Raw genomic sequence first — 22,871 nt, forward strand, 5'->3', positions numbered from 1 at the left:
CGCGACCCTCCATTGCAGCGTGATCGCCGATCGAAAACGGCTCGTTTCCACCACATTAAAAAGAAATGGAGATATTAAGCTTTTAATCAAGGAGATAACATTGAAAACGCCGACCGGAAGGATTTTTGACATGGAGCCTCATCCAGCCTCTTCTTCTCAGAAACTGCTTGGGTGATGTCAAAGTTTCGTTTTAGCGCCCCACGTGGCCCACATGTATAAAAATAGAATTGGGTCAAAAACGGTCCGGACCGTTTTCGGCACTTCTCGTTTGGACCCTCAAAAACGGTCCGGACCGTTTTTGGCATTCAATGTGTTAAAATCAGCGTGAGGTTCCTTTTTGTTATTAGCGCGGTAGTTCCTGGCCAAACAGGAAACCGTTGCGTTAGTTCCTGGCCAAACAGGAAACCAGTGCATTTCCACCTCCATTTTCCGGCCAGATGACGTAATTTTCCCGGGAAAGTCCCCCCCTTCACCGTTCAATAGTAAATATATAAATAAAAGGCTTCCGGGGGTGAAATTCATGGAGTGGGTGTTGTGAAACTTTTGCCACTCACAAAAGATATACAATTTAACTTTAGTTTTGTTGAAAACGTTACCTAGTATGCCTTTAACATCACATGATTTAACAACAAACACATTAACATGCCTCCATGTTTAAAGGTAGGGTAAGTGATATTTCTGGGTTAAAACAAAAAGTATTTTGTTAAAAGGTTAAAGCACTATATTCTGATAGTAATCATTGCTATAAAGTGTTTGTTCAGTAACAGGAGTCTCCCCGTCTCTCCAGCTCTTTAATAAACAGAAAATAGTTTTTTTTTAGTACGCATCGCGCTCTATGACAGAGACAGAACAGAGGTACGCCCAAGTGGAGAAGGAGGCGCTAGGATTGACATGGGGGTGCGAGCGTTTTAGAGACTTCCTAATTGGGAGACATTTTGCCATGTAAACTGACCACAAGCCACTTGTCAGCCTGCTAGGTCACCAGGCACTAACTGCGCTTCCTCCGAGGATCCAGCGGTTTCGACTTAGACTCATGAGATACAGTTACACAATCTCGCACACACCTGGCAAAGCCCTGTTTACAGCCGACACTCTCTCACGCTCACCTGTCAGTCAAAACTCAAGTTCAAAACTGACAGACAACGACTTAATGGAAGACACAAACATCTATGTTTAGTGATAATGGCCCCCAGTACTCCAGTCAACAGTTCAAGGACTTTGCAGTAGCCTACGGGTTCAAACATGTCACTAGTAGCCCTAGGTTCGCTCAGAGTAACGGGGAGGCGGAACGTCACGTTCAGACTGTGAAACAGTTGCTAAAGAAAGCTAAGGATCCGTATCTGGCTCTGTTGGCCTATAGAGCTACACCACTTGCTAATGGCTACAGTCCTGACCAGCTCCTCATGGGCAGGAGACTGCGGACTCCAGTGCCCCAGCATCCCTCTCTACTCACCCCGGAGCTTCCAGACAGCACTGTTGTGGCAGCTAAAGAAAGGGAGAGGAGGGTGAAGGACACTACAAATTTCAACAAAAGGCACCGTGTGAGAAATCTAAGTCAGCTCACACCAGGTCAGCCAGTGTGGATTACAGATACAAAGTCTCAAGGCACAGTGGTTTCGCCGCACTCTGCTCCACGTTCCTACATAGTGGACGGCCCTTCAGGCACCATCAGGCGGAACAGACACCATCTTGTCCCTTTTCCAGAGACTGTACCACACACACCTCACACTGCAACACCCGGCACACCACCCCAACCAGGTGACGTGAGCCTACACTGGGTTCTCCAGAACGCCCTGAGTCACCAACACAGACTCTCAAGGGTCACACACCTGTCCATACACACACACGCGGCCCTACCACTAGGTATGGCAGAGTGGTGGTAAAACCTCACAGACTGGACTTGTGAACTGGGGGGGGGAAGAGAAAAAAGAAAAAGAAAAAAATGTGAAAAAAGATGTGAAACAGGATGAATATTGAATAATTTTGTTTGTTTTTCATGAGACACATTAAGAGTGCTATGTTCTATTTTTGAGTGGATACTAGCTATGTGTTTGTGCAGAAAGAAGTGTGATGACATGTTCTGTGGTTCTTGCAGAGTTTTCAGGTTATCACCAGATTGTGCATTATCTGAGTCACAGTATATTAATGTGACAGTCTGTTCTGTTATCTAAGAAAGGGAGATGTGGTGTTAGCTGTTAGGCTTTTATTGTGATAGAGCTAACAGGATGTATGATACCGGATGTTGATGTACGAATGCTCATTCTACTAGCAAACGACATGGAAAGTACTAGCTTCAATAAAGTAACCAACATGCTCTAAACCGTCTGTATTACTTTACGCCTACCACGACAGAAACGAAAATGCATTTTCTGTTTTATAAAGAGCTGGAGAGACAAGGAGACTCCTTTTACTGAACAAACACTATAGCAATGAGTACTATCAGAATATAGAGCTATTTAACACTTATGTTAACCAAAGAAAATCACTTACCCTACCTTTAACTGCAGGACTTACAAACATTGATACTTTCACATTAATTCACATCATTGTCTCCGCCAGGCCGATAGGCATGCCGCCAGGCCGATAGGCATGGCGAGAGAGTATGTTTTGCCCCCCGTCCGTCCGTGTGTGTGTCCGTCCTTCTGTCTGCGAGCAGCTAATCTCCGCCACCGTTGGCCCGGTCGCTGTGAAACTGCGCACACACACTCCTTGGATGCCACAGCAGAACCGCTGCCCCACAATTTTCAGATCAGCCTGTCATAGCGCCACCATGAGGCAGACTTTTGCTATTTGTAAGCGCCCTCGATGTAAATGATGAAGCGGATTGGTTTCAACGGGTGTTTTTATTTTCTCTTTGGAAGCGTGGATCAACACCGTGAAAACTATGAAAAAGAATAAATACTTTTACAAACAAATATTTCATAGTTCATTCAACAATAAAAGCAGTGCATTTGAATTAATCACTTCAGTACAATTCAACAATAAAATACTTTAGTTGATTGTCAATATAAGTAAAGTCATTTAACATAGAAACCCAAGCAGACATAAAGCAAAATGCACCATAACCAAAGTATCATATACCTAAACAAAACAAACAAAAGTAATTAAGCCCAAAGTAAATAACAAATGAAAACACAAAACAAACAATCCTATACCTTGCTCCGGCTATCGAGGGGCTAACATCTCTGTTTGAATGCCACCTGGAACCATCATTCATGGTCACCCATCATAAACAGTAGCATGTCAACACTGGTCACAGCAGGCACTGTGGAAAATACAAACTGCTCAGTACACTGAAGCTACACATGTCTGGGTTCAACATTTACCGAAATAATGTGTGAGGCATTTCCAACAAACATACCGTGTTGCTCTGCTAGGACACACACACACACGCCGTCTCTCTCTGTCACAGACTGAGTGTGAATGCATGGGGGTGTGTGAAGCTAGCTGGTTTAAGTGCGTGCCGGTGCGGTAACAGGACGTTTCAAAATAAAGGTAAACCCAATGTACAGGAAGTATCAAAATAAAGGTATCCCAAAATAACGTAAATAAATAGAGCAACTTCAAACCAAAAATAATTGAAGTTAACAGCAAGTGTCGGGGACACTTACACTCCCCCCAATCATGTTACGGGGTAACTTATTCTGAAAACATGATTCAACATTATTTATTTGAAGAGCCCACTATGCTCCACCCCAACACGGTTCTTTGGGCGAAGGGATCGTTATCGTCTCCGGTGATGACCTTGAGAGGTGCCAATGCTGTTGGGCAATCGTTTCCAATCAGGAGGCCAACTTTGCAGTCTTGAAGTGGAGGCAGCTCGTTTGCAAGATGTTTTAAATGAGGCCATTGTAGGGCAGTGTTCTTGGTGGGAATATACGACTTGTGTACGGGAATAAAGTTGCGGGTGTAGGCGTGTTGTATTTGGACTCGTTTCTCGGAGGACAGACCTCTAACTTGCAGTCCTCGAACGTTCTTACTGGCAGTGAGCGTGTTAATGGCCGTCATGGTGCTGAGTTTCAACTGCACAGGCTGAGTATTCACTTTCATCTCTTCAAGGAGGTCTTCTAACACAAATGTGGAATCGCTCTGTGTGTCGAGTAGGGCGTAGGTTAGGATTTCTCTGTGTGGCTCCTCTGTCGACGACATGAAAACAGGAACAATACTTGAAGTGGCAGAAGGTCTTTGAAAAACTGTGTGCGTTGTAGCAGTATGGACCTCCTGATCCGAAGGATTATCTGTGGACGTGGACTCCGTCGCCATTTCTCCCACAGGTTTCTTGACTCTGTTGTCATGTAGGCAGGTCGGATGTCGTCGACTACACACTCTACAAGTATGTCTCTTTGTGCATTCTTTACTGCCATGTCCGCGCCTTAGGCATCCGAAACAAAGGTGGTTTTCGAAAATGTGTGCCTTTTTCTCTTCCATTGGCTTATTTGCAAACGTGGGACAGGTAGCGATGCCGTGCGCTTCCTGGGTACAGATGGGGCAGGTGAATGAGGGTTTGAAGTTTGAGTCGTTATTTTGGGTACTGGTATGGAAAGCGCTGTTTTTTCTTGGTGTTTTGTCGTCCGTAGACCGCTGATGTACCAGAAAGGGAGATGCGATGGGGTTGCAAACTATGTTTGCTTCTGTCTGGATGTACTTAACGAAACATGAGAAGTTTGGGTAATCCCCAGATTGATCCAGTTCCTTCACCACCACTCTGCTCCACCTACGCACAATCCATTCAGGCAGTTTTTGGAGGATTTTATGGTTCTCCTCACAGTCATTCAATATGGATAGTCCTTTAATGTGTGGCATTGCTTCAAGACAGCTTTGTAAAAAGTCGGAAAATTCTCTGAGTGCAAAAGGGTCCTTTGGGCTGATGTTGGGCCACTTCATTACTTTATCCCTAAAGGCCTTTTGCAAGATGAAAGAGTTTCCATATCTCTCTTCTAGAACCCTCCAAGCTCCCTGGTACGCGTCCTCAGAACTTCTATAAAAGAAGCCTTCCACAGCCCTGAGGGCTTCCCCAGCTAAATAGTGTTTTAAATAATACATTTTCTCGCTAGAGGGTATTGGCTGTCGATCTATCAATGCCATAAAGGCCAGTCTCCAGTCCAAAAACTCCAATGGCTCACCGGAAAATATTGTTGGCTCTGGGGTGGGGAGGCGATTTATACTTAGTGAGCTTATAAGTGATTGCGTGAAACTGTTTGTATCCAAAGTAACTGCTGTATTAATGGGCGTTTGGGATGTTGTTGGCTTTGGATTTGAATTAAGGTGGGGACGTGATGATGTGTTGGGGGGAGCAGAGGGTGGGTTGTTGCAGTGATCCGCAGCACCTTCGAACTGTTGGTAAACTTGAACCCGTGCTGCTGCCACTCGGATGTCCCTTTGCGCTTTAAGTTGCTGTAGCTTTATCTTTGCCTCTTGTAGTTTCGCTTTTTGGTTGTGGATCTCCTGTAATGCCTTGGCCGCTTCTTGTTTGGCGGCGAGATCTGCTTCTGCGTCGGCTCTTTTGGAGGAAGCATTGGATTGATGGCTGGAGGTGGATTTCGAGTCATCGCTGTTTACTATGGAAGGGGGCTTGGGAGGATGTAAAGGATGGGTTCCACGGGACTGCGTACGGTTTTCGGCTTCGTCTGATGCGTTAGAGACAACAGTTTCTGTGTTTGTGTGTCCGAAAATTGAGCCATAGTCTCCTTTATTCAAGGCCATCCTGATGCGTGTCTTTGCGAGCTGCTCGTTGAAGGGTTGATTAATAGTTTTTAAGTGTTTTTCCACAATTTCGTTAATTTCCGAGTTGATAATACCACAGGTGTCCATTTTCTGTACGATGTCAGGAGTGGGGGTGCAGTTGCGTTGAATTGATTTGTAGCATTCATTAATTGCAGTGTGTTGGGTTTGAATAGCCTTTTTCATGTCACAAAGATCCTCCTCTGAACAAAATGTTTTCAAAGCTGTTCGAATGTTTTTGGCAGATTGCACCCAGGTGTCATATGCTTTGGTAAATGCCTTTTCATGTTTATTTGTATTCTCATCATGCATCATTTGACCCCTTTCTGTAAAGGTTTTTTGTCGAGTGCTTAATTTGACCACTGATGCACTGGGCGTTCCCTCTTCAGGTTCATTAACGTCCAGTGTGTCACCTGTTGGCTTTTCTGGATTTATAGGTTGCTGCGTGTTAACAGTCGTCTCAGAGGTTGACATTTTTTGAATTGTTTGATCACTTTAACACTTCAGAGGGTATTGACGTTCAGAGTATATACACACACCATAAACCATGACACGAGGAAACTCCAAACAAACTTTGAACCCCAATAAAGAATGATATCAAACAGATTAATCACAATGTATGTGAAATTACCCCTTCAATGTTCAATGGTGCAGGCAGTAGGCCAAATCTGGTTGAGAACTACTTTAGACCAGAAGTAGCACATTCAAAACCCTTCACCTTGGAAGACACATTGGATTTTTCCCACATTTATTTTTTCCCTTTTTTTTCTTTCTTCTTTTTCTTCTTTATAGTCCTTTTTAGAACCTTCAGTCCAGCAGTGAAATGTAAGTCAAAGGTACCTCTTAATATGTAGGTGCTGTGATGTGAGTGTGACAAACTTGTGAAGATGGGCCGGTGGATTGAAGCACAGGGTGGCTGTAGTTGAGAAGGAGGTGTCGACGTTGAGTTGCTTCAGGGTCAAGTTTTCACTGTAAGCGCCCTCGATGTAAATGATGAAGCGGATTGGTTTCAACGGGTGTTTTTATTTTCTCTTTGGAAGCGTGGATCAACACCGTGAAAACTATGAAAAAGAATAAATACTTTTACAAACAAATATTTCATAGTTCATTCAACAATAAAAGCAGTGCATTTGAATTAATCACTTCAGTACAATTCAACAATAAAATACTTTAGTTGATTGTCAATATAAGTAAAGTCATTTAACATAGAAACCCAAGCAGACATAAAGCAAAATGCACCATAACCAAAGTATCATATACCTAAACAAAAGTAATTAAGCCCAAAGTAAATAACAAATGAAAACACAAAACAAACAATCCTATACCTTGCTCCGGCTATCGAGGGGCTAACATCTCTGTTTGAATGCCACCTGGAACCATCATTCATGGTCACCCATCATAAACAGTAGCATGTCAACACTGGTCACAGCAGGCACTGTGGAAAATACAAACTGCTCAGTACACTGAAGCTACACATGTCTGGGTTCAACATTTACCGAAATAATGTGTGAGGCATTTCCAACAAACATACCGTGTTGCTCTGCTAGGACACACACACACACGCCGTCTCTCTCTGTCACAGACTGAGTGTGAATGCATGGGGGTGTGTGAAGCTAGCTGGTTTAAGTGCGTGCCGGTGCGGTAACAGGACGTTTCAAAATAAAGGTAAACCCAATGTACAGGAAGTATCAAAATAAAGGTATCCCAAAATAACGTAAATAAATAGAGCAACTTCAAACCAAAAATAATTGAAGTTAACAGCAAGTGTCGGGGACACTTACACTATTACTTCTACAGATTTTGTCCAAAAACCACGCAAATCGGTACACAGTATCTCTATAGCAATGTGATCAACACGGATCTGTCTGATTTTCCATATTCCATCATGATTGGCTAAAATTGGCTTCCAAAGTTTACAGGATTGGTACATTATGAACAAAATGCCTCAAATCATGAACGCAGCATGCGATTTCCGTGAAATTTTCCACAGAGATCCCCCATGGTGGCGCTATAACAGGCCGATTCACGTTTTTAGCTATAACTGCACCAATCTGTGTGAAACTTTGCACCCAAACTCCCCAGAGGCCAAAGAAAAACCTTTGCCCTGCATTTTTCACATATACCTTTTAGAGCGCCACCAGGAGGCTGAGTTTTGTAATAATTTTTTTTTGCTCTTACTCCTTCAGATTCTGTCCAAAAATCTCGCAAATCGGTATACAGTATCTCTATAGTCATGTGATCAACATGGATTTGTCCGATATTTCATTTTCCATCCAACTTGGCTAACATTGCCTTCCAAAGTTTGCAGGATAGGTCCCTTTTGAACAAAATTCCTCAAATCATGAACGCAGTGTGCGATTTCCGTGAAATTTTGCACGCACATTCCCACTAGGCCGAGGAAGAAATGCCACCCTTTTCACCTTGGCCTGTTATAGCGCCACCAGCAGGTCTAATTTAGCAAACCACATTTTTGGAACAAAATGCTCAAATCATGAATGCAGTGTCCGATTGTCGTGAAAGACCTAAGAAGAAATGGCACCCTTTTCACATTGGCCTATTATAGCGCCACCAGGAGGCAACAATAACCTACCTGACCTGGCGGAGACTTGTGCTCCGAGGAGCACTTTTTCTAGTTTGAGATTTGATTTGATTCGATTTTGGTAAAAGATATACGAGCAAAATCACAAAACAACTTAAACCTAGGATAACACATTAAAGTGTAATGAAACACTTGTTTCCAATGTGGTCCTGCAGCATAACTAAAAATAAATAGTCCAATTAATGTATTTGAATGAAAGGTTTTAATTATTAATTGTAATTATGTTAATAAGGAGAATGAGCGCTCTGCGTTGTGACAGTGACACGATGAGAGTTAACAACAGAAAGGTTGTGCAAACTTTACTAAAATAAATAACAAAATATGTGTATAATTCGGACAGTTTAGATATTCCTTGGTCAGTATTATTTATCTTTCCGTTTTTCAGCTCCACTGTTGTTTCTATCCGTTCATATTGGCTGAACTTCACTCATTAAACTAGTTAACAGCTCTGTGGACAAGTGATGATGATGAAGCTTGTGGATTCATTTATTTGGCAGTTGTTGATGATCAGGACACACAGGTGGCAAAAACAAAACCCTCACAAAGTACTGTGTTTACTGTATGTGAGAATGATTTCAAAAGTCGAATCAGCTTCTATTAAATATAGATTTTTAATTATATAATTTATTTAAAGATACTTTATTGGAGGAACATGTCAGACATGTCCCCTCCTTCCCTCCTGGGATCTGCGCCCCTGATCATGAATGGTTTGAAGTTCAGATGTTAGATTTTGGCTTTAATTTGCTTGGTTTGAATGGAATGTCACAATATCAATAAAGGAATGAGAAAACATAATTGGGCCTCATGTGTTTTCTTAAATGTCACTCATACAGTATTTTCTCCTAACTGTCTTTTAGAGAAAATACAAGATAAGCCAACCTCCACATTCACCAAATGTGTTTTCCACAGGTAGGTAGGTAGGTAGGTAGGTAGGTAGGTAGGTATGTAGGTAGGTCGGTCGACTGACATCATTACAGACAGCAACGTGCAGACGTAGTGTTGTATCTGTACTGGACTGCGGGTTACTAGGCCAGCTTGTAAGAAGTGGAGAAGACGTCCAGACCGGTTGGATCAGACATTCGATTTATTCAGCAACAAGTACAAACAGCATGAGTTCCAGGGAGCCCTCTCCTTGCAGCCTTACGGCTGGGGAGAAGGCACAGTCCAGAGTTACATTTTAGTTCACTTTGTATACACTGTAGTAGCTCACATTAGAAAAGATGAGGTTCCTGTGGGTGGGGGTCGCCCTGGAAGGTGACCTGATCAACCTCTTTGATCATCTAATGTCTCTATCTGGCTGCTTCCTGCCAACCCTGCTGTCGAGGTGTGACTATAGGAAGAGAGAAGTGGAGACAGAAGTCTGTGGCTTCGTTCTACTTTGTTAAACAATGGAGATGTTCATTTCAACTCACACCTATGAGCTCCAGGCTAGCAGCCACATGTTCTTCAGACAACAAATGCTTTTTCATGATTGTAGGTAAAAGTATACTTTAGTGAACTAACTTTAACATCTCTAATATGGTTTGGACTTGTGTGTAATGTTCATAAATATAAGCATCTTGGGGTCTAATATACGACAGTAGCTTGTGCTACATTAGCTTAGCTTAGCTCATGTGGCTATTTTAGCTCAGTGAAAACACTACAAACACTAATGACGTTGTTCCTTCATCACAACACATGAAGCACAGAGTGCAGGCCTAGCATGAAACAGTATGTATCCATAGGATAACGTTTCCTCACATATTTACCTGAAACAGGGGAGAATAGTATGAAACAACACACAGACATCTTCTCTCATTCAAAGCTTGTATTGAATGGAGGACGTTGGCTGTGGCTCCGCCTACACAGACTGGAAGGCATGAGCAATCGATCTCAGAGTAGGTCATCAACAGACGTTACTAGCCGATTATATTCACTTTAGAAATACTATGCAATTCAATATTCACTCTATTACACATGCAGAGTTTGGGCTTTTTCTTTTTACCAGGATAATAGTTTTGCAGAACTCTGCGTGCAGGATCTCAACTGGATTTTTGTCCCATTTTGCCCAATCACTTTCTAATAAAGGGCCCCATACCTCACTGCCATACAGTGCTATGGATTCTATAACCAAATTAAAACATTTGAGCCATGTCCTGATCGGAATTTGGATTTGAACTAAACGCTTGATGGCATAGAAAGCCCTTTTTGCCTTCTCTTTGAGTTCCTTCACAGCTGAATAGAAGTTTCCTGTGGAACTGATTTGTAAAGAGTCGACTAGTCGACAAATCCTGTCTGTGGCCGAACGCCATTTTCCCCCCTCGTTTACTTTCTGTTTACATTGAGTGTAATTTCGGCTTTCACCGGATGCGCCCCGTCACTACCACCCATTGGGAACTTCCGACAGAATCGGCCACAGACGGGATTAAAACACTTCTTAATTGAAAAATATGGACTTATACATTGCACAAATACTCTGGACACCTAGTTAACATTTGGGGCTGGCCCCACCACCTTAGCGACCTTAGCAACGCGCAGCGTAGATTGAGGCAACACAGCCTACTGTTAAAGGAAAGGCAGGTTCATTTGTATATTTTTCAAAGCACTTAAAAACAAATGACCAAAAAAAAATTATCATAAAATCTTTGAAAACATTTTGCACATAGCAGATCTACACATGTGACACATGGTGAGCTTGTAGAGCTGCTATAGTTGCTATTCGTCATATGACGAAGCGTATAGGGCAATTCAGAATGCTTCATGCAAAACATTAAGAGCATCTTATGATAAATGCACAAAATGTGTACGTCCATCTGTAGTTCACGCATCTCGAGAACCGTCTGACTGACATGCTTCAAACTCGCCACACGCGTTAGGTCGCTGCTGACGACCCCATGCCCCGGTGCCCGGCGTGGAGTCGTTATAGTCGGATAGGTGGTTGTCCAGAACTGCCGATCCAACCGATATGCCCATATATGGGAATATACTGATGACATCAGGGATCTCCATATTATGGCATAAAAGGGAAAAGGACTGACAGATACTGAGATCTCCATATATGGGCATAAAAGGGACACAAGGGTATAGAAAAAGGGGTGCATAATTTGCGTCGTTCCCGAGTAGATATCTATTGGTCCAAACCAAATTACAAAAAAAAAACACACACATTAAGGACATTTGAATACATTTGAAAATAGTTTTTAAAGAGATGAGAGAATAGAAAATAAGAAGCTGAAATAAAACACAGGAGATAAATCAATGAAAGGTAAACAGAAAAGTCTTTGATTTAAAATCACTCGGAGTTGCAGCAGACCGGCAGTTTTCTTGAATTTGTTACAGATATGTGGTGCATACAGTGGTAGGAAAAGTACAATTTTTTTTTTACTTATCAAATTAAAGTAAAGTAAAAGTATCAATACTGCAATGTAGAAGTATTCTGTTACAAGTAAAAGTCCAGAATTCAAAATGTACTTGAGTAAAAGTACAAAAGTATTGGTATCAAAGTAGAAAGTAGTCATTATGCAGAATGTCCCAATGTTTTCAAATGTATAAAAATCTTTTGAAAATAGCCGATCTACAAGCTCACAATGCGTCGCGATGTGTCGCATCGCGACGCATTGTGAGCTTGTAGATCGGCTATTTTCAAATGGCTGAAATGTATATAAGGCTGAAGTGGTTAATGTATGTTTGTTTTGTAATAATAATCTAAATCTACTAAGTAACTAGTAACTAAAGCTGTCAAATAATTGTAGTGGAGTAAAAGTATAATATTCGCCTCTGAGGTGTAGTGGAGTAGAAGTAAAAGTACTGAAAATTGGAAATACTCAAGTAAAGTAAAAATGCCTCAAAATTGCACTGAAGTACAGTACTTGAGTAAATGTACTTGGTTACTTTCCACCACTGTCTGGATGCTTCATAAACCTGAACATCAGAACATCACAGATTTGATTTTGGCCCTGAACCATTCAGTGCTTTATAAATATAAACCCAACAGTAGTATTTTGAAATCAATTCTTTGACAGACAGTAGAGCCAGTGTGTGAAACCAAACCGCCTCATAAATGTGTGAAAGAGCACATTTCCTGTGCATGTATTAGTATTGAAAGAAACATAACGTTGCTGTTGGGCAGAAACCTCTTATCTCCATATTCAAACTTTTTCCCCCCCGTAAATTAATGCCCTATTTGATCATACTACAGCGTTATACAAAAGCATCAAAAGTAGCAGATCTACAAGCTAGAAGCACGGTGCAAAGCGAGGCGTTTCTAGCTTGTAGATCTGCTATTTTTTGCTGTTTTTGAATTCAAATCCTGAAATGTTTTGGACATATGAGGTTTCCACCCGCCAGTGATGATAACATACTTGGTGATAACAAAGGGAATATATTGGTTAAAAAAGATGGTTGAATATTTAACACCTAAATGCAGTGTACGGAAAAATTGTGGTGTTATTTTTTTTATGAAGATATCCATTCATTAACTGTTGTCAGGTTTTATTTCATTGGGGGTGCTGTGGGGGGGAAAGCAGCACATATTGCAGGATAGTTCCAGGAAGTAATCACTGGTAGAAAAGTTCCAGGAAGTGAGGTACCAGGAACAGGAAGTGAGGCTATGGGGTTCCTTTTTGGGTGTGAAAGAGTGTTTGGTGTGGTTTGACAAGGAGACTCAAAACCATATCAGAACTTTAAACCATTGAATATTGTGGCCGATAAACTTTAAGACCTGATTATGGGAAGTTTGGTTGAAATTAAGAAGATGTTCTGATGGTGGATTTTATGAACTGAGACATATTAAAGGAACAAAAGAATCTCCTAGAGTCTCCTGACATACAGGTTGGATGAGAGGAATATCATTTTTCTTTTTTTATGAAATGCATTGCTACTTTGTTTTTGGACTTTGAGGATGACTTGATTGTTGGACGTCATTCAAGGAAATTTTAAGGAGAATTACTTTCATGAACTGAAGAAGGAAAGAAGGATCCAGGTTTGATATTTTTCTGTTCATTTGGGATTTGGAAGTCAATTGATTTGAAGTCAATTGATTATTTTAATTTAATTTAAAGGTACAGGTACCTTTATGTCTTTAATATAACTCAGATATATGGTTCATGGTGTGAGAAGTAATGTAGTGGCACACAAAAAAAATTGGTGCTTCAGCGATTCTTTGAGATTCTTGTGGTGCCATATAGCACCACAGTGGTTCTTAAGTGGTTCTTTGGGATTGTTGTGGTGCTATATAGCACTTCAGGGTTCTTCAGTGGTTCTTTGGGATTTTTGTGGTGCTATAAGCACCTCAGCACAATTACTGAAGTCCTATATAGCACCTCAGGGTTCTTCAGTGGTTCTTTGGGATAGTTGAGTATTTTGGGAACCACACTGGTTGAGAACAGTGTGGTTCTCAATCCTTTTGCTGTGTGTGTGTGTGTGCGTGTGTGTGTGCGTGTGCGTGTGCGTGTGCGTGCGCGCGCACGCGCGTGTGCGTAGTACGGGCTCCAAGCATAGACTGTATCAAGTCAAAGTTCACCATGCAGGGTGTCATGTTACAAAACAGCAGATCTACAAGCTAACGAGTGCCATCGCAATGCGCTGCAAGCTTGTAGATCCTGTCCTTTTTGACAAGTGACGCTGAGAGCAGAAGGGACGGTGGACCACAGCGCGAGCTTTGAAGTTGGTCGCGAGCGGAATGGTACAATCCTCCTGAGAAGATAATAATATAACTGCGTCATCGTTGATTCATTAAGAAGATAGAAGAAAGCAGCTTAAAGAAGAGGGAATGTTTTTAGATGAGTGTTTAGTGGCAAAGAATGTGGCTTTTGACGTTACAAGGGAAACTTTTTTTTTAGGGAATTTGCGATTTTGTACCGTGTTTTTGTCGTGCATTCTGGTAGCTTTGCCTTTGAAGACAGTGAGTAATGGATGTTATGGATATTAAGTATGTTAACATTATGAGCCTCCCATGTGGCAAAAACACAGACTTTAACTAGACGTATCTTTTTAGGTACAGTTGCCCAAATGATAGTATTATTACAACCATTTTGTGGCTGTCAACAGAGTTAAACAACTGTCAACCTGGCGTCCCTATTTTGGACATGTCATTATAAGTGAAAATAGGGAAAATACCCTATTTACAAGCTCACAACAGTCGCATATTATGTGACATTATCTATGCTTGTAGATAATCTATTTTGCTATAGTACTATGGTGGTTCTCAAAGTGGGGTCTGGGGGCTTAAAGGGCTGTCAGTGGGCCCCCAGCAAAATGAGTTAAAATAGCATTACAATTAGTTTGAGCACCATAACCCTATTTTATTGTCGCCCTATTTATCTATTTACAGTATTTATGTATAACTGAGTAGGTATTGGTATGAAAGTGTTAATGAATCACATTGAAGATTATTTAGTTGAATTTGTCTTTCAAATAAATGTGAGACAAGATGGTTAATGCTATTCCCTCTTCCCCAGGGCCAAGCTCAGACCAGCACTTCTGGCATGTCAACACCAATGCAGTCTGACCACATCGCGCTCACATTGGATGGCCAGGTGATCACAGATGAGAGTGAGTACATCTCCATACATGGCACTAGGACTCCTATTGTGTGTATATTTTGTGTTCAGAATCCAGTACCCTAAAGCAGTGGTTATCAACCTTTTTTGCGTCAAGGACCCCCAAATTGACACATATTAGCCCAGGGACCCCCATTTGAAAAGATATGCCAGGGACTCAACCATTTTGATTTCTTGGGGGTCCCAATCTACACTGAAGTATCATCATCAGTGTTCATTTAACTCTGAGAGTGTACAAATGGTAGGGTCCATTTGGTTCCATTTGTACACTCTCAGAGTTACAGAGACACGAGGGTCAATTTGGTTCCTAACTATTAAGTTGTCTGGGGACCCCCTGGAACCACCTCAAGGACCACTGGTGGTCCCCGGACCACTGGTTGAGAACCACTGCCCTAAAGGACTGAACAAGACACTGACCTTTTTGGAGTTGTGTTGTTCTGAAATTGAAGGATGCAGGCAAACGTCCTGTCACAGTAACAAAGAAAGTACAAGTCCATCTGTGAGTAGCTTGTAGGAGTCAGTATTCTCTCTTTCTGGATGGCCACTTGAAGAGAGTCAGTTGAAAAGAGACAAGGACTTTGCCACTGGACTAGGCCTTTTCCAGTTCTAGTTCTGGAGTTTACATTTTGTTTTTGAAATCCTGAAAGACTGTGAAATAAGTGGGTTGTTGACAATGAAATATTGTGCTTCAGAAATAACTCTGTTTACAAAAAGTTTAAGGAGATCTGCTTTCAGGCTTACAGTAAATGGCTATGGGCCAATATGTTTGTAAAGCAGGACACCCTCTCTCAAACAGTTTAAACTTTTCATTTTGTATGTGTGCATGTTGATTCCTCCATATTTTAACTTTGTATGTTTTTTCATCATTTAATGCCCTACTTTGTCATGCTGCTACAATGTCACACAAATGTAGTAAGATTAGCCGATCTACAAGCTCAAAATGCATCGCAATGCGTTTTGAGCTTGTAGATCAGCTGTTTTTGCTATTTCTTCTTTTGAATCCTGAACAGTTTTGGACAAAATTCTGCCCGGCAGCATAGAATTGTTGTATATTGTGATCTTTATATACCGGTATCTATGTATTTATACATTTAGATTTTGTCCTGACGTTTCAGCACTGATGTTCAAGTTTGCGACGTTGAGTATATTGTAATGATAGAGGATATTTGTATTATAGTTTTATTAATACATTATTTATTTGCTGAAATAAATAAAACTTTTGAAAAGGTTATGTATTGTGTTTCTCAGTATGCTTCTAGTACAGGATTCCGAATTTAAGCCCTATTTGGTAAAAGACGATCAATATTTTTGAGTAAAAGTGTGATTTAGAAGCATATTAAGTAATCTATGGTGGTATCTGGCATGATTTAATTGCCATACTATACTGTAAACAATATAGTGCTATTTGGCACCTCTTGTGCTATATACTGTATCACCTTTGTGGTTCTATTTAGCACCATTTGTCAAAAGGTACTATATAGCACTATTTGTATGCTGGTGCTATACAGCCCCTATCATTAAAGGTGCTATATAGCACGCTTTGACAAATGGTGCTATATAGCACCTTAACAACAGGTGCTATATGGCACCATTTGACAAAGGTGCTATATAGTACTTTTAAAGATTGGTGCTATATAGCACCAAAAAAGGTTCCCTTATGATTACGAGCCAAAGAACCGATTTTGGTGCGATATAGCACCGTTTGTTTTTTATTGTGATACTACCAGGGGTGTATAGTGCTAATTTTGGAAGTGGGGGAGCGCTATACTGCCTTTTTCTCTCTGCACCAAACAGACAATCTGCAAGCTGACAACTTGTTGTCAGCTTGTAGATCAGCTATTTTTGGCTAATGTTCCCCCCAGTATATAGATGCTGGGGTTCAAGTGGTTCATCAATTGACCAAAACTAGGGCTGCACGATTATGACCAAAATGATTATCACTATTATTTTGATCAATATTGAGATCACAATTATTCATCCAGAGTATTCATTGAATTTTGTGACAAAAATGTTTTAGTTTGCACTGTCACATAAACTGCTTTCACATTCATGCTGTGCTACTTTACATTCCTGCTAATGTTCACATAGTTTTATCAAAAATAAAAATAAATATCTTATTCACCTACTGTACTGTAAATTCAGTGCATCTTAGAATAAATACCAAAACGCAACACTAAATTAAATCAACAGAGCACTGCTTTCCCTTTTACATTGTGCTAATCAACACATCAATAAATATCAATAAATATAAATAATCAGATGATCATTTAATTGTGGGAAGGCAAAATTGTGATTACGATTAAAATGTGATTAATTGTGCAGCCCTACCCCTGTATACTACTCAGTGTTGTTGCTGTCTGAGTTTCTTGAATCGAACTCATAACCCGGGCATACATTATTATTGAGCAATATTCTCCTCTTTTCCACATATTTTCAGACCAACATAATGTCGGAGAAAATCCACCAAGGAACAGACGGAGAGGATCTCAAAGCGTTTTTGAGAAGAGGTATTGTGCTTTCTTTGCTCATTCTTTGCCCAACCAAAGTTAACATAGCACCACAATAATTTTATCCATTTATATGTTGGCCATGACAAATACCAGATGTACCAGCTCACTGCATGCTTAAGCATCTGATATTTTTAAACATTTTTGAAAAATCTAGAAAGTGTTTGAAAAAATCTTCTCTTCTGGGGGTCCCTGGCACACAACCCTTTTCAGATGGGGGTCCGCGGCCAAATGCATATCGATTTGGGGGGGGGAGGGGGGGGCCTTGACACGAAAAAGTTTGAGAAGCATCTCAAAGGTCATAGAGCGATTAATCCAAGAACAAATCAGCTACCTCAGCGAGCGTAAACTGTTGTTTGAATTCCAATCGGGCTTCAGAACATCCCACTCCACTGACACATGCCTACTGTATTTGACCGACTACATCAAACGTGAGGTAGACTCGGGCAAATACTGCGGCATGGTCATGCTGGACCTCCAAAAGGCGTTTGACACTGTAAACCTCTCAATTCTACTTGATAAGCTGAGGGTGATTGGTTTTGATTGCACATCACTAAATTGGATGAGATCTTACTTAGAGGGTAGAGAACAAGTGGTTGACATCAACGGAACCATGTCCTCATCCCCCCCGGTGAGCTGCGGGGTTCCTCAAGGCAGCATTCTAGGGCCGTTACTGTTCCTTCTATACATTAACGACATGAATGCTGCCTGTAACTGCAAACTGTTCCTGTTCGCTGATGACTCTGCACTCCTGATCTCGGGTGAGGACAAGTTGCAAGTTGAGGAAGCTCTCAGCTCTGAACTCTCAAAAATCCATACCTGGCTTACAGATAACAAACTGTCACTACACCTTGGGAAAACTGAATCCATTCTCTTTGGGACCAAACATTCCCTCGGTAAAATGAAGGTAAATGACTTCAAGGTCAAAGTTGATGACACAATCATCTCTAGCAAAGAAGAGATTACCTATTTGGGATGTATTCTTGACAAATACCTGACGGGTGAAAGCATGGCAACATGGCAACAATTTGACTACTTCTCGGACTGGGGCCCATGACCCACCTCTCTCCCACTCACTTTGCCAGCCTAGGCTGGCTCAGGGTGGAAGACAGGGTTAAACAACTAAAAATGGGACTGGTCTTCAAAATTGTAAATGCCCCCTATACCCGCTTATCTGTCAAAATACCTCCAAAAAGTTAGTGACACCCACAGTCACGAAACTAGAGGGAGCGTAAACAACAATCTGCTACCACCCACCCATAAAACAAACATGGGCAAATTCTCCTTCTACAGCACGGCCACCAAGGTATGGAATAGCCTACCCCATCCCTCAAAATGCAGTTTGTTGGGCTCATTCAAAACAGCCCTAAAAACTCCATCTTTCTGGAGGCCATAAGAGGAGGTAGTACCAGTTTCCCTGTAGACAGATGACCCCCCTCCCCTTTTTTTTGGTATATATATATATATATTCTTTTTTTCATGATGCTTTTTTTGTACATAGTGGTATTTTTTCTCTGTTTTTTATGTTGATTTGAACTGTTTGGTTGCTACTATATATGTCTATGAAATTAATTCAAGGACCCCAACGGAAACAAGTCCACAAGGACTTTTTTGGTCGGACCTTTTAGACAAAAGTATTATAAATGTAACTGTTGTTCTACATTCTTTTGCCTAATAAAAATTTCAATCAATCAACCAATCAAACTCTCTCTCTCGCTCTCCCTGTCTCTCTTTCTCTCTGTCTCTCTCTCTCTCTCTCAGGTGTACATTCAGACTCAGGGAGCCCCCAGCAGCCTCAGCCTGTCCATCAGTAGAGATGAATACCCGGCCGCCCCTCTGGTCCTGAGGGGCATCAACAGCCAGGGGGCGCTGTCTCAGCAGTACCAGCCCATCCTCATGATGAGTAAGAGCTACACGCTGCACTGGAACGGCCCGGCGCCCCGCGAGTTGGTCCTGTCTCTCATCAACTTCAACAAGTATGTCTATTTCTACCACTCACATGCACTTTACCATTAGCCTCGATCTCCAGGCTTTTATTGTTTAGTTTTGCTAAACAATAAAAGCCTGGCCCAGCTCGTCGGTGTACTCGGTATGAGGAAGTGTTTCATTTCCCAACCAACCAGAGTGCAGTGGGCGTCGCTCGTAATGTTGTGTTAACGGGGCGGGGGTTGACGGACAGATCGGTGAACCAATGGGATCAGGCGCAATCTCTCGCCGGCTCTATACACCCGCCCCTCTATACACGAAATCAGGAGCGTTGGGGCAGTCTACTTTACCATCACTGTTAACCCAAACTAATTCACCGCCTGGAATTAATTAATTAATTCTACCGTCCACTTGCCAGTGAAAACAGAGATTTTTCTGTACCTTTGAAAAATCATGGAATATTCTTTGTGACCTCCGTCCTCACGGAGATCGGCTCATTACACACACGGGGGTGTTGTAGTATAGGGGGGGGAAATGGCATTAAGAGCTATGGCCGTTTGAATGTGGCTTTGAAATGAAGACAAAACTATGGTATGGCCGCTGGTCCGGGCACTTAGGCCCTAATGTAGCCTGACAGCGCATCGCGGGTTCGAGTCCTGTTCCAGACGATCTTCCCTGCATTTCTCTCCCCATCTCTCTCCCTCCTTGTTTCCTGTCCATCTCCACTGCACACTATCAATTAAAGGAAGAAAACCCCCCAAAAAAGATTAAAATAATTTAGGCTATGACGACTAAAACTATGACTAATTATAATTGATAATTTCGTCAACAAATAAAAACTAGACTAAAATCTTAGGGAGGGTCTAGTGGACAAGAGATCCAGTAGAACTAAGACAAGTCAAAAATAGCCGATCTACAAGCACACTGTGAGCTTGTAGATCGGCTATTTTCAGCACACAGCTAAGTATTACGACGCCATAAAGGCCTGTTAACATATTTGTCAACTAATTCAACTGTAGATTGTGTTGACTAAAATCTCTCTCTCTCCCTCCCTCTCTCTCTCTCTCTCTCTCTCTCAGAGATGACTGGGTGCGGGTAGGACTGTGTTTCCCCTCAGACACCACCTTCCAGGTGATGGCTGACATCAACGACCGTCAGAGCAACAGCTTTGATGACATCACAGACTACGGCATGGTGTCCAGCCTGGCGGAGCTGGAGAAGAGACCCTCGGAGAGGAAGTACTACTTTGACCGCTCCGTCGGGTGAGGGAAACCATGTTACCGCCCCCTCTAGGCCTGTCACACTTATTACTTTTAGTGCCTGATCGCAGTTACTTGAGACTGGTCTCAAATAGTAATCTAATTTAAAATAATCAAAAACACGTAATAGTAAGTACTCTGGAACGATGCAAGCCGTCCAAAACCAATGAAAGATTTTAAAGAAAAATATTGGAAGATCTACCCAAAATATTAGGCTTATGTGTGAAATATTGACATAGACTAAAACTAAGGACATTTGATTGATTGATTTGAGTTAGTTTTAGTTACTTTTTACACAATACAGTTTCAGTTCAGTTGTCGTTAAGTTTCAGTTAAGTAGCGACGTGTTTTGAACTTGTAGATCTGCTACTTTTGCTATTTTTTTATTTGAATCTTGAAAAGTAACAGTTTTGGACATAATGGGGTTTCCACACGACAGAGACGATATGTTTGTAAAGCCTAATGTTTTTTTATTCTAGTTATATTTGTTTGTTATTGTCTCCGCCAGGCCGAAAGGCATGGCGAGAGAGTATGTTTTCGCCCCTGTCCGTCCGTCCGTGTGTCCGTCCGTCCGTCCGTGTGTGTGTCCTGTCTGTGTGTTAGCACCAAATCTCTGGCACCGTTGGCCCGGTCGCTGCGAAACTGTGCACACACACTCCCTGGATGCCAATTCAGAACCTCTGCCTCAAATTTTTCACATGGGCCTGTTATAGCGCCACCAGGAGGCCGATTTGTGCAAAACCCATTTTTTCCCATTACTCCTACAGTTTTTAACCAAACCTCATGCAAATCGGTACACAGTATCTCTATAGTCATGTGATCAAGACGCATCTGTCCGATATTTCATATTCCATCCTCATTGACTAAGGTTGACTTCCAAAGTTTGCAGGATTGGTCCGTTTTGAACAAAATGTCTGAAATCATGAACGCGGCGTGCGATTTCCGTGAAAATTTGCACGAATATTCCCACTAGGCCGAGGAAGAAATGCCACCCTTTTCACATTGGCCTATTATAGCGCCACCAGGAGGCCACAATAACTTACCTGACCTGGCGGAGACCTGTGCTCCGAGGAGCACTTTCTCTAGTTACCTTTAGATTAGATACCTTTAGATTTAGTCAACTATAACAACCTTTCTCTCTTCTCTCTCCTCCCCTCCTCCATGGTAAACCCTCCAGGCTGTTGTGGTTGTTCCTTCGAGCGAGGCACGGGCGGGACGGCAACAGCTACTGCTCGGTGCGGGGCTGTGAGCGGGTGAAGGTGATGGCCACCACCTCGTCCAAGCAGACCTGTAACTGCACCGCCAAGGCCTACCCCAAGTACAGCCGGGTGCCCACGGCCGTGGTGCCCATGCCCGCGCAGAGCGCCCAGCCCTGCAAAGGCTGCGGTGCCAAGCAGGTAATCTGCGAATAATCTAAATAATCAATTTTAATAAAATAAATCGATTCTGGGGGGGTTGAAATGTCCCTTTTTCTCTTGTTACTTTTCTGGGCGGTGAAACCGCCCCTATAAGTGAGGTTTGGAAAAATGTACAAATATCCTGCGCTGTGAAACCGGCCCTATAAGTGAGGTTTGGAAATGTGTACAATTATCCTGCACCGTGATTGGCCAATCACAATCTATTCAGGACTGTGATTGGCCAGTGTCACATGACACATGTGCATAGCCCTATATAAGAAACCATAACTTGAAAAAAAACATAGATTGGTTTTTTTCAAGTTATGGTTTCGTCCATCATAAAGAGTGTTTCAATAAATGTATTTATCTTTTGTACATGATTGGTTGACTCCATTCAGTATTGTGATTAGCTAGCAAGACACCGCCCACTTCACACAGGGTGTGATTTTTTTTATTATAAAAAATATCTGATCTACAAGCTCAGAAGGCATTGCGATGTGGCACATTGTGAGCTTGTAGTTTTTGCTTATTCTATTTAGTACTTTTGCTTATTTTTTGTGACACTGTTGTACAGCAAGTATAGAATATGACTTAAGTGGTTCAGACTAATCCATTTAGTCGATTATAAAAATCAATACAAAAAAAATGTGGGTTGATTTGTTGGTGTATAATAAAAAAAATGTGTGTGTGTGTGTGTGTGTGTGTGTGTGTGTGTGTGTGTGTGTGTGTGTGTGTGTGTGTGTGTGTGTGTGTCAGCTGGTATTTTCCAGTGAGCCGTGGAACTCCTACCTCCAGACTCAGATCAAGTCCCTCTCCCCCAAAGAACAACAGAACAAAGACAACATCTCCTTTATCACTGTGAGTAGAACATCCTCTCTCTGTCTCTGTCTCTGAGACTGTACAAATGGAATGGTTCCATTTGT

General features: G+C 41.8%; 1 protein-coding gene and 1 long non-coding RNA gene across 2 annotated transcripts in view; one reads left to right on the top strand and one right to left on the bottom strand.

Annotated features, from left to right (window-relative positions):
• Nucleotides 1-2,429: 2,429 nt before the first annotated feature.
• Nucleotides 2,430-9,095, bottom strand: LOC308087941. Its single transcript, XR_013933388.1, has 3 exons — nucleotides 7,047-9,095; nucleotides 3,156-6,782; nucleotides 2,430-2,882 (listed from the first exon to the last, which is right to left on the bottom strand). It is a non-coding gene; the product is annotated as an uncharacterized lncRNA (long non-coding RNA).
• A 5,741-nt stretch (nucleotides 9,096-14,836) lies between these two features.
• The window catches only part of LOC308087918 (cell surface hyaluronidase-like), a 10,898-nt gene continuing 2,863 nt past the window's right edge, over nucleotides 14,837-22,871 (top strand). The window contains exons 1-6 of the mRNA XM_080432165.1: nucleotides 14,837-14,851; nucleotides 17,297-17,366; nucleotides 19,128-19,342; nucleotides 20,372-20,554; nucleotides 21,729-21,948; nucleotides 22,705-22,806. Coding sequence (XP_080288291.1) covers nucleotides 19,263-19,342; nucleotides 20,372-20,554; nucleotides 21,729-21,948; nucleotides 22,705-22,806 — 585 coding nt within the window. The 5' untranslated portion in view covers nucleotides 14,837-14,851; nucleotides 17,297-17,366; nucleotides 19,128-19,262. The remainder of the gene's footprint in view (nucleotides 14,852-17,296; nucleotides 17,367-19,127; nucleotides 19,343-20,371; nucleotides 20,555-21,728; nucleotides 21,949-22,704; nucleotides 22,807-22,871) is intronic.

Source organism: Gymnoscopelus braueri (assembly GCF_963280865.1).
Source record: "Gymnoscopelus braueri genome assembly, chromosome: 7".
Taxonomy (NCBI): Eukaryota; Metazoa; Chordata; class Actinopteri; order Myctophiformes; family Myctophidae; genus Gymnoscopelus; species Gymnoscopelus braueri.